General features: G+C 36.8%; 1 protein-coding gene across 3 annotated transcripts in view; it reads right to left on the minus strand.

Moving 5' to 3' along the window:
* The window catches only part of CNTN5 (contactin 5), a gene marked incomplete at both ends in the record, with an annotated part of 772,249 nt that overhangs the window by 338,383 nt on the left and 421,426 nt on the right, over nucleotides 1-12,440 (minus strand). For all 3 annotated transcript variants that reach the window (XM_079707897.1, XM_079707896.1, XM_079707895.1), the window contains one exon: nucleotides 10,058-10,160. In XM_079707897.1, coding sequence (XP_079564023.1) covers nucleotides 10,058-10,160 — 103 coding nt within the window. The remainder of the gene's footprint in view (nucleotides 1-10,057; nucleotides 10,161-12,440) is intronic.

Below are 12,440 nucleotides of genomic sequence, written 5' to 3' on the forward strand. Positions count from 1 at the left end.
AAGTATGACTTACTAATACAATACACTTTCCTTTACACCTTCCTCTCCCTAACTTTAATAGCCAAGTAACCTACCTCAAACCCTGGACATCATCATTGACCTCCCTCAAACCTAAACATCTCTCAAGTACAATTCTTTTTTTTTTTTTTAAATTTATTTATTTTTGGCTGTGTTGGGTCTTCGTGGCTGCACACAGTCTTTCTCTAGTTGCAGCGCATGAGCTTCTCATTGCAGTGCCTTTTCTTATTGTGGAGCATGGGCTCTAGGTGCATGGGCTTCAGTAGTTGCATCATACAGCTCAGTAGTTGTGGCTCATGGGCTCTAGAGTACAGGCCCAGTAGTTGTGGCACATGCACATAGTTGCTCCACGGCATGCGGGATTTTCCCAGACCAGGGATCAAACTGGTGTCCCCTGCATTGACAGGCGGATTCTTAACCACTGCACTACCAGGGAAGCCCCTACAATTCTTTTTCTCTATTTTATCTTCCTGAGGGAGATACTGATTCCTTATATCCTCTTTATGAATGTTAATGGCCAGCCAATTTCTGATCTCTCAATCAAATTCCAGTGGAAGAGGTTATTCTATGAAACTCCAGGGAGATTCATCCAAAATAAAGCTGTTGGATGAGTCTAAAATAATCCAAGTAAAAAGCTCAGTCATTTTGGAATTATCTCTTGCTTTATGCTCTTCATGACTTGTACTCTATACTAATATTCCTAATCACTGAGATACTTGAATGCATCCAGAAAAAGAGTTGCTATGATAAAAATGGAAATTACTCTTAGCAACTGAAAAGTGGTATGGTAAGTTGAGAGGAGCATTAGTTTTAGAATCAGAAGACCTAGTTCTGCCTCTATAGCATGTTAGCTGTGAGGCCTGGTGCAGGTATGTGGTTTTCCTGGTGAGACAGATTAAGTGGTCCTAAGACAGCTCTAGAAAATTTAGAAATATGATGCCTGTTAACTGTGAATCCAAATGTGAATAATAACTTGGTCTGGTGTCCCTAGAAATAGATAACACTTCTGAGTGCAAAAGTAAACAATTAAGTAAAACACTCCCTTCCATACTTGGCACTATGGAAGAATGATGAAAATATAAAGAGCATCAAATGATGAAGCATCAGATAATTAGCCTGGTCAGCATGTCTACATGTCTTGGTCTAACCTGTCCCTGCAGAGTCTCATTTTCCCATCTATAAATTGATAACAGTCTACGTGATCTTTAAGGTTCTTTCAGCACCCATTTCCTTTGGGTACCATCTGAAATGAGGATGCATCCTTGGTTTCAACAATACTGAAGCAACCAGTAGCTCACAAGGGTAATTTTATTGAATCCGTAACATACCACTTTCCTATGATATCTAAACATTTATTGACTCCTAGACCCAGTGACTAACTCCTCTCCCCATATCTTCCGTCAATCTAATGATTAAGTAATTTGAGTTTGGTTTGACAGACAAATACCCCACAACTCCAATTTATTTTTAATTCCTACAGCCCTTAGTGACTGGCAGTTCCAAATAAACAGTATTAATAAATCATCAGTCTGTAACTAAAGAGCCGGTTTTTTGAGGAACCTTTGCCAGTTACAGACTGTGGGAAATCTCAGGGGAATATTTGTCATTCTCACAGTTACAATGGGCCATAAGAGCAGTCATATGAGACATCTTGGCTAAGGACCGAGAAAAATGAAACATAAACTACAGCAAAAATGACTTTATGAATTGATAACTGGTGCTTTGTTATTTGAAATAAACATATAAAAAGAGAAAAAAAATTACTTAATGTCCTGGTTCCCTAATAGGCATTTGATGGAGTGTAACAAAAGATGATTTGTAAATGTTATCTGAAAGAGAGATAAGCAGGAAATAAAAAGGGCAGGAAATTGAATGTGTTCTTCCCTCCCACCTCACCACCAGGTTTCAGATGAGTCTGGAAAGGTCATTCACATAATTATTACAGTAACTGGTTCAAGGCCTTTTGAGCACAGCTGATCTGATTGTGTGTTAATGGCTGCAAAATCAAGATAAGGAACAGGTAAAGTAAAGGAAAAAAATCTGCTTGTAAGATTGTAATAGTAGATAAATTGATGTTGTTTTATAGCATATGGCTTTTTTATTGCAGAACAACCCCATGTTTGCCCTTGTGTAAGGGGTCATTTAAGCATCAGTGACCAAATTTTACTTCTTTTTTGTTGGTGGCCGTGTGACATATCTAGTGATATTTCTGAGGTCTGGAAAAGGTCATATGGTGAAATGAAACCTGCCAGAAAACTGTAGCTAATATAAAGTGGTCTGAATTTTCAGGGCCAAGACATGTGAAAGGCATCTGGAGACTTCTGTCTGACCAAACCAAGGCAATAATATACATTCTTTTACAAATAATTGACCATATTTCTCATATCTGAATTCAATTCAATAAACATATTCAACACTTGCTGCATATAAGAATACTCTAGGGATCCAAAAATTTAGTAGACAGATACACACAGCTGGCCCAATGGAGCAGGCGAACTAGTGAAATATGGGTGCTCATATGGTTCCAAAGTAAAGATATTGAATCTCGAGTAAAACAGGTGGGAATTAATAGAGAAGTGGCATTTGACCTAAACGTAAACCCTGAAGACTGAACAAAGATTGTGAGGGCAGGGTATTTTAGACTGAAGTATCCGAGTTGCAGGACTGCATAGGCAGGAAAGCATGTGGACATAAGATGCAGGAAAGCATGTAGGCATGAGATACAGGAAGGGGTGTCCGTGATTGATTAAAAGATGCATTTGAGGGGCTTCCTTGGTGGTGCAGTGGTTGAGAGTCCACCTGCCAATGCAGGGGACACGGGTTTGTGCCCCGGTCCGGGAGGATCCCACATACCATGGAGCGGCTAGGCCCGTGAGCAATGGCCGCTGAGCCTGTGTGTCCGGAGCCTGTGCTCCGCAGCGGGAGAGGCCACAACAGTGAGAGGGAGTACCGCAAAAAAAAAAAAAAAAAAAAAAAAAAAAAGATGAGTTTGAAAATGTAAAGTGGAATTTTTGCTGGTTATTAAATTACCATCTCTCAGCTTCACTCTTCTTACTCTGCCTTGTGACACAAGGGCTAGGATACTGGAAACCATATTTCTTCACTGCCAAGAGGGGTGCACTGGAGAGAGGCTGCAAGAATAGAGGAGGGAGAAGGGACGTACTCATTGTTGCTCACTGTCTGCTTGAGATTCCTGTGAATGGCATCTCAGTGGGGCATTCTTCCCAAAGTAGCAAAGGAACCAATTTGAGTTTTTCCAACACTTGTAGTTCGAGCTGCATCACACCGCCACCTCGGAAAACTTAGCACCAGCCAGCTGGCTGGTGCTCACTCCTCAGAGGGCTGAGTCCCAGAGGAGTGCCTCCAAACTTCTAAGTTTTAATGATTCCAACTCTTCCTTTTTTTCCTTCTGCCCAAGAGATGGTAGCTACTTCTTGCACTTACTAACTCTCCATATATTAAAGTTCTTGTTTTGCTCTGTGTGACCTTGCTAACAACTTATATAGACTATTCTTAAACACCGAGTACCACCAGTTGAAAATATCACCAACTTTCTGGTTTTTCTTTTTTACTGCATTTCTTTTTTTTTCTTTTTTTTTTTTTTTTTTTTTTGCGGTATGTGGGCCTCTCACTGTTGTGGCATTTCCCGTTGCGGAGCACAGGCTCCGGACGCGCAGGCTCAATGGCCATGGCTCACGGGCCCAGCTGCTCCACGGCATGTGGGATCTTCCCGGACTGGGGCACGAACCCGTGTCCCCTGCATTGGCAGGCGGACTCTCAACCACTGCGCCACCAGGGAAGCCCTGCATTTCTTTTTTTTAAAAAAAGTTTTATTTTATATTGGAGTTTAGTTGATTTACAATGTTGTGTTAGTTTCAGGTGTACAGCAAAGTGATTCAGTTATACATATACATATATCTATTCTTTATCAGATTCTTTTCCCATGTAGGTTATTACAGAATATTGAGTATAGTTCCCTGCACTATAGAGTAGGTCCTTGTTGATTACCTATTTTATATATAGTAGTGTGTACATGTTAATCCCAAACTCCTAATTTATCCCTCCCACCAACTTTCCCCTTTAGTAACTATAAGTTTATTTTCTAAGTCTGTGGATCTGTTTCTGTTTTGTAAATAAGTTCATTTGTATCACTTTTTTAGATTCCACATATAAGTGACATCATAGGGTATTTGTCTTTCTCTGTCTGACTTACTTCACTTAGTATGATAATCTCTAGGCATACCACATTCAGAGAGAACCACTGAAATGAAATATTTATTAGGTTCCTAAGAGATTCCTTACTTACATTGTCCTTTGACCTCTTATCTCTCATTTCCTTTCAAGAATTTTGTGTCCAGTGTTTAAAAGCCAACCTGGGAAATATCAAAGACACCCTTTCTTCCCAAACTAAAGTCACTGAGCTGAATGTTGAGTAAAAACAGGCAACACTCTTCCTTTCTATTTCCTGCACATACCACCAATCACTTTAAAACGTTTCATAATAATGTAGTTGCAAAAAGGCAGCTAATTAAGTCTGCCTGACTCTAGCCTTCTACTCTTAATATTCAGCCCAGTGGGTGGATGAGTGGCCAGCAAAAGAGAATGTTTAAAATGTTCATTTCCAACCTGACCCAGAACATTTCTCTCCTTTCAGAAAACATTACCTCTAAATTATTAGAAGACAAATTGATCTCACTATATTATTCTAGCAGTATGGGGAGAAAAGCTTCTACTGCCTCTGCAGATAACCCATTTTCCCTCTAACAACCTTTTTTGAGAACTTCTACATTATACCCAATCTAATTCTGCTAGTTTAATCCCATAATGTTGGAATTTCACCCTCTTCCCACTTTGTTGAACCTAGAGAACAGCTTGTGGGTGATCCCTTGATAATAATATTTTATATGCCTAAAACAGTCTTTTCTTCCAAAGTAATTAATCCACCTCCCCTTTTTTACACTTTGATGTATTTCCCAAGCCTTTACACACCTTTGTTTCCTGATGGATCCTTGTTAAGAATTTCCCATTTTTCTGGGGAAATTATATTGGGTTGGCCAAAGAGTTCATTCAGTTTTTTTCTGTAAGATGGCACTAGTAGCACTTAGTTATCTTTAACTTCATTTGAAACAATTTCGTAGATTGTATTGACAGCTGTTATATCAGCATGGATTTAAAAAAAAAAAAAACATCAAAATTGGTGAATTTTTGTGTAGCCATTTTAATTTTGAAGATTGAAGAAAAAGGCAACATTTTAAGCATATTATGCTTCATTATTTCAAGAAAGGTAAAAACGCAACTGAAATGCAAAAAAAAAAAAAAAAAATTGTGCAGTGTATGGAGAAGGTGCTGTGACTGATTGAACGTGTCAAAAGTGGTTTGCAAAGTTTTGTGCTGAAGATTTCTCGCTGGAGGGTGCTCCACGGTCGGGTAGACAAGTTGAAGTTGATAGTGATCAAATCGAGACATTAATTGAGAACAATCAACATTATACCAATCAAACATTGAAAATCATTTGCACCAGCCTGATTACTTTAATTGCTCTGATGCTTGTGTTCCATATAAGTCAAGCAAAAAAAAAAAATTCTTGACAGCATCTCCACATGCGATTTTCTACTTAAATGTAATGAAAACGCTCCATTTTTAAAACAAATTGCGATGGGTGATGAAAAGTGGATACTGTACAATAATTCAAAATGGAAGAGATCGTGGTGCAAGTGAAATGCAACACCACCAACCACACCAAAATCTGGTCTTCATCCAAAGAAGGTGATGTTTTGGAATTGGAAGGAAGTCCTCTGTTATGAGCTCCGTCTGGAAAACCAAATGATTAATTTAATTCCAACAAGTACTGCTCCCAATTAGACCAACTGAAAGCAGCCCTTGATGAAAAGTGTCCGGAATTAATCAACAGAAAACCCATAATGTTCCATCAGAATAATGTGAGACCGCATGTTTATTTGATGACCAGGCAAAAACTGTTATAGCTTGGCTAGGAAGTTCTGATCATCCACCGTATTCACCATTGCATCTTCGGATTTCCATTTATTTCGGTGTTTACAAAATTCTCTTCCAGGGAAATTTCAATTCCTGGAACACTGTAAAAGGCACCTGGAAGAGTTCTTTGCTCAAAAAGGTAAAAAGTTTTGGGAAGGTAGTATTATGAAATTGCCTGAAAAAATGGTAGAAGGTAGTGGAACAAAAGGGTGAATATTTTGTTCAACAAAGTTCTTGATAAAAATGAAAAATGTGTCATTTATTTTTACTTAAAAACCGAAGACATTTTTTGGCCAACCCTATACCATTTCAGAATTGACCGATACTAAACATAGCATGTGACAGTCACTTTATGCATTCTTTCTGTACTCAGTGTTGTGTAAGTCTATTTCCAGAGAGATTACTCAGGGTGTAACCAGAACATTCCTTTTGTATTCTGCTGCAGTAGCTTAAAGAGAAACCATTTGATTTTTTTCTAAATTCAGATTTAATTTAGAGAGATTTCTTTAGAATAAAACTTTCAGCTTACAACTTTCCTGTTGACTTTTTATTTGACTTCAAATTTTTCAGGTTGCTGAACTTGTGTGATATTAAGACATAGTAAAATTTGATAACCTAAAATCACTTGCCTTCTGCTATTTTCCTTTAAGAATACAGAAAAAAATGTCCATTCATATATTTTTAAATTATCTGTGCAACTATAACTGCATTAATTTACATCCTTTAAGTTACAAGAACTGAATGCCTTTAGGGACAGATTTTATATAGAGGTAAATGTACTTTTCCAAAGGAGTAAAAGAAAGCAAACACACATTTTGTGGGCAATGGAAGTATATTTTGACATGTGAAAATAAAGGCTATTATTTATTATCTGTTAATAAAGAGTTGATTGGATTAAGTAGACACAGTATTCTCTGAGTTCACTTATTTCTTCAAAAAATATTTCCTGAGTGCTCTGTGCCAAGCACTGTGGTAGGCACTAGGAACATACAAGTGAAGAATGCAGTCGTGACTTCTGCCCTCATGGAGCTTAAAACTTAACGATGGTGACTTGCTTGTTATTCTGTTTGCCTCCCTTGCCTGTCACCCTCCTCTTTCCCCAGACTCTCTGTCTTCTTTCTGTACTGCCAACTGCATCCTCTGGGCTTGCAAGCTGGCTTCTGGTTGCCTTTAGCCATGAGAGCCACCAGAGGCGATCAGAAGACATGGGGAAAAAGTCAGGATATGAATTTCAATTTATGCCTTTATTAAACTCTTTTGAGCCATTGGAGTCTTTCCAACTGGATTCCTGACTGATACGGTGAATATATATATATATATATATATATATATATATATATATATATATATATATATATATAATTTTTTTTAAATTTTATGTAGAGAAACACATATGTAAATATTTTCAAACTGTATTAAAGATTATGAAGAAACAAATACAAGTATTGAGATATAGTGTAACGGGTGTGAATTAAACAAAGTATTACAGATGAACTCTTAGAGGGTGATATTTAGGTTGAGGCCAGAGGATAAGTGGGAGCCAGCATAGAAAGAATGGGAAAGATGGTCTTGATGGAGGAAACAGCAAGTGCAAGGCCCATAAGATACAAAAGAGCTTGACGTGCTCTGTGCCAGAATTTGGTTATAATATTCTATGAGGAACATTCAGTTAAACCAATCCATGTGGACACACTGAGGGGACAAATCAGCTTGAATGGCAAGGTGTGGATCGATATCTAGTGACAGATACTGAAGATTTTGGACAGACAAATGTCTGCCAGAGAACCATGTACTTGTTAAAGTGGGAAGCAGCTCAGGTGAGCTGTGGGACTGAAGCAGATGCTCAGGTATTAATTTGAAATTACTGTGATCATGTTGGAATGCAATGATGATCCACTCCACATGATAAGGTGCTGTAAAGAAATTAACACATGTAAAGATGTTATTTCTTTGATCTTATTTACTTTCATCAGAGTGGTAAGTTAGTCTTTAGGTACAGATAAATCTCTTCGTAACATGATTTTTTATTTCATAATTGTGACACTTCACATAAAGAATATTAAATGGGCAGCAGAGACCTTCTTGACAGGCTGTGTGTTTTGTTCATCTTCCTATTTATTTATTTATTTTCATGAGGGGAGAGGGAGTAGCAAAGAAGTGGTGGGGAAGTTGAAGAAAATAAAGTATTAAAAGAACTTAATTTGGCAGTTGGATCCTACCTAGAATGAAAGGGACTTTAAGGATCAATTTACTAAGCATATTTCAAGACTTCCGAAAGCAAACACATCAAACTTATTAAATAAGCCTGCCTGGGGAAATTTCCCATATTGCTTTTTCTCCATGAATCTAGTTCTCTAATTTGTTTTACAGTATGTCCTCCTTTTGTTTGCGGCTTTAGTGCAAATTCTGGCATTTAAGAATTATTTAACTGTAGGATATACTAAAACCTTTGACATCAAGGCAAATAATTATTTTTGTATTTTTCAGAATTGATCAGTTCACTTGGGACATTTTCAGGCATACTTGGTACCACAACATGGGCAAATGGTGAAAAACATTACTTTTAAGGTATTATTTAATCTCGTGCATTTAACTAATATATATGAGTTTGGAAAACTTCCTCAGATATCTGACAAGAAACTCCTGGATGAATTTTAAATTATTGAAATATGTTTCTACTTATAGGCATCTTTTGCTGGACCACTCAACACTTTTAATAGACCATACAACAATTTATTTTGTTTTTAGTTTATTATGATCTTGCTCCTACTCAGATTTAAACAGAATTGCACATATATTATTTCAATCAGTCCTAATATTAGAAAACATGGTGATTACTATTGTCATGGCCTAAACCTCCTCTTACTAGCTGAATTTTTCATATTTACTAATATTTTTCTCACCCATAGACTACACCTACTTCAAACACATTTATAGAGCATGCTTTATCTCCAAGTAGTTTATAGTTATGCTGTGGGAGTTAGCTCACCACAACTGAGGTTGAATGATTAGTAACTCTGATAGTGATGCATTTATGCAAATTATAATTATAGAGTCTAGAAAGGACTCTGAGGTCTTATCACACTAAAAAAACCCAAAACTATAACACTCTTTAAAATAAATCATAATAGTCTAATCAAATATAATCAAAATCTCACTCCTGTTCCTATGCCCAATATTTATACTTTAAACATCATTGACAAGTGATTATATATTGTGAGATTTAAAACCTCAGAAATAGAATCATTAATCATAGAAGGCATTAGAGTGTGATATAAATCATCTTTCTGATTTGGGGAATGATTGCATATTATACATATTGACAGCTGGTGTTATCATGTTATCATTATTTCAGGAGAGACTGAAGTAATCAATTGCATCAGTGTAATTATTTATGATTTTTATACTCTTGTCATTATATCTTATCAGAATCTATATCCTTTACATAAGGAGGGGATAGCACCATATCCCCTTTTTATTTCACTTCATTTTATTTCATCATTGCTGAAGGAAATTTAAGAATGACACTGAAATTTTAAGACAAGTAAGCAAAGAGATATAAAGCTCTTCTTTTATTTAAAGACTTTTCCTTTATGTTAAAATAGCAAAACCATATACATTATTGTTCATAGAAATAACCAGAAAGATGAAAATTTGTTACTTTGTCAATTCCCATTTGCCCCCCCCCCCTTTTTTTTTTTTTCAGTACGCGGACCTCTCACTGTTGTGGCCTCTCCCGTTGCGGAGCACAGGCTCCGGATGCGCAGGCTCATTGGCCATGGCTCACGGGCCTAGGCGCTCTGCAGCATGTGGGATCTTCCCGGACTGGGAAGATCCTGGTCCCCTGCATCAGCAGGCGGACTCTCAACCACTGCGCCTCTAGGGAAGCCCCCATTTGCCCTTCTTTTATAAAATGAATAACCACCAAAGAGCTTCAAGGTTTCATTCAAGAAAAATAAAACCTAGCAAAATAAGTGATCAAAAAATAAGATATGTCACATCTTAATAAACAATTGTGTCTAATTATAGAAGGATATGTACTTACTTGCCAAGTGCAAAGCATTCCATCTTAACAGTTGTTCCCTTAGCAGCTGTAACTGTGAAAGCGAAATGGACCTCAATTTTCGGCTCATATTCTCCCATCACACCTGGGAAATAAAGAATATTCTTTAAAAATAAAATGAAAGTCACAATTTCTCTCCAGTCCTGTAGATGTTACGTTGGAAAACACTGTGTTGTCCATATCTGTTTGAAGACTGCTAAACTTTTGATGTACTGAAATAAGAAGTACTTATAGACTGGATCATTATGATGAAATCTTAATCTTCCCTTAAGGATTGGATTGCATGTATATTCAATACCATTTAAAATAATAATTATTGAAAGTGCTAATCAACACTGGTAGTTTAGCTACCGATTATATTTCAGAGGAAATAAATAACTATTAACAAATCCTATGGTAAATAATGGTGTTGATTTTTTTTTTTTTTAATAAGTAAATGTCTCGGAACTTTCTTTGTCATTTTCAGATAAATGAATGCTTATTTGTTAAGTCAACATATATTTATTGAATATCTATAATATGCATGCATTTTGTTAGGCATTGTGGGTGTTACAAAGATAAATTAGCCATGGATTGCGTTCTCAAGCACTCAAAAAGTGTATTCTTAAAGAAACAGCATATACTCAAGTATGGGAGAAGAGCTATATATCAAAATCACTGTAATGTAAGATAGGAAGTGATGAGTTCCCTGCCCTGAATGAGGTATCCTTAAAGTATTATGTGCATTTGAGGGAATTATAAGAATAGTTAGAATTTGTATAAGTGAGAGAAAGGAGAAAGTAAATGGAACTGCAGGAACAAAGACAAAGAGATAGGAAACCACCAGAAATAGGAATATTATTTTTTTCTGGCTTCTTGGTATGTGAAGGGAATTCATACTAGGCAAATTTGGAAATATAAATGGACTCCAAAAAATAGAGGGCCTTGATTATCAGAGCAAGACATTCAAATTTTAATCTCTAAGTAATTAGGAGCATTTGGAATTTTGAATAGGAGACTGGCATTTTGTTGAGATGTATATACTGGAATTGGAGCAGAGACCAGTAAATCAATTATATTATTTCAATAATGGAAGTTAGAAATAATGAAAACCTAGACTTGAATTATACATCAAAAAAAGAGAAGAGGCATTTGAATGAGAAAGAAACAAGAATGACTTGAACTTTGCACATAATAGGGGTACTGGAGATAAGGTTGTGGGCCTCATCAATAACAACAGTAAGATTTCTAGCTTGAGAGAGGAGTGTGGTGATGTAAGTGAAAGAAAAGCATGCAGCTATGGTGGGAAACTTGATGATTTCTATTTTGGGAGTATTGTCTTTGATACCTATAAGATATTTAGAATGCAGTGAGAGGATGAAGCTGGAGATGAGTTCTGAACAGGTGACATATACTTAATATCATCACTCACAGGTGGCAGTTAAAGCCATAAGATTACAGAGGGCTTTCACCTATCAAAAAAACAATACACTATAACTGAATCATTTTGCTGTATGGCAGAAATTAGCACAACATTGTAAATCAACTATACTTCAATTTAAAAAAATCATACACTAGTGATGCCTGGTGAATTCCAGTGCTTGTGTCCTCAGGCAGCCCTGGAGCTAATTTCCCCCAGAAAATAATTTTTAGCAGATCCCTATGTGTAAAGTACCACAGAGGACACAATTGTGATTGAGCACAGATGCTTCTCTGAGGACCCTGTGTGTGTGTTTTTGGGGGTGTCTCTGTATAGGGGCATATGTGCACATAGAGATCTGTGTATGTGTATAGCTCTATGTGTAATTCCTTGGTGTGTGTGTGTGGGATCAGGAGGGAGAGAGGAGGAAGAAACCCAGACAGAGGAAAAAGTAAATGTCATAAGAGATGAAGGCAAGATGCTCTGGGCATGTAAAGGGAGAAATAGTTAACTTTGGCAAAGAAAACCCTTATGTGTTCATTTATTATTAATACTATTATTTTAAATTTTGATTTGAGATGGTTCTTGAAGGAATAAAGAATGTAGACAACTTTAGGTGGAAAATGTTTAAGTTCACTGAGGACAAGATTATTATCTTTGTTTTGTTGTTGTTTTTTTCCCTAGTTTTTTGCAAAGCAATCATAAATATTATTGATGTTTTCATCAGAGATTGGGCTTGTGGACACTGGCTCTGCTCATGACTAGCCTACAGAACCTCTGACAGGTCAGTGACCTCTGTGTCTCATTTTCTAATCTGAAAACTGAGGAAATAGATGAAAACTACCATTAATGTAATATCCTGCTCTGTCAGGCTAACTCCCTTGATTCCTTCCAAGTCTAATGTTCACCAAGCACCAAGTTCCTGATACACAGCAAGTGAATTGAGTGGTTAGTACTACAGTATTA

This window comes from Hyperoodon ampullatus, assembly GCF_949752795.1.
Source record: "Hyperoodon ampullatus genome assembly, chromosome: 7".
In the NCBI taxonomy this organism is placed as follows: Eukaryota; Metazoa; Chordata; class Mammalia; order Artiodactyla; family Ziphiidae; genus Hyperoodon; species Hyperoodon ampullatus.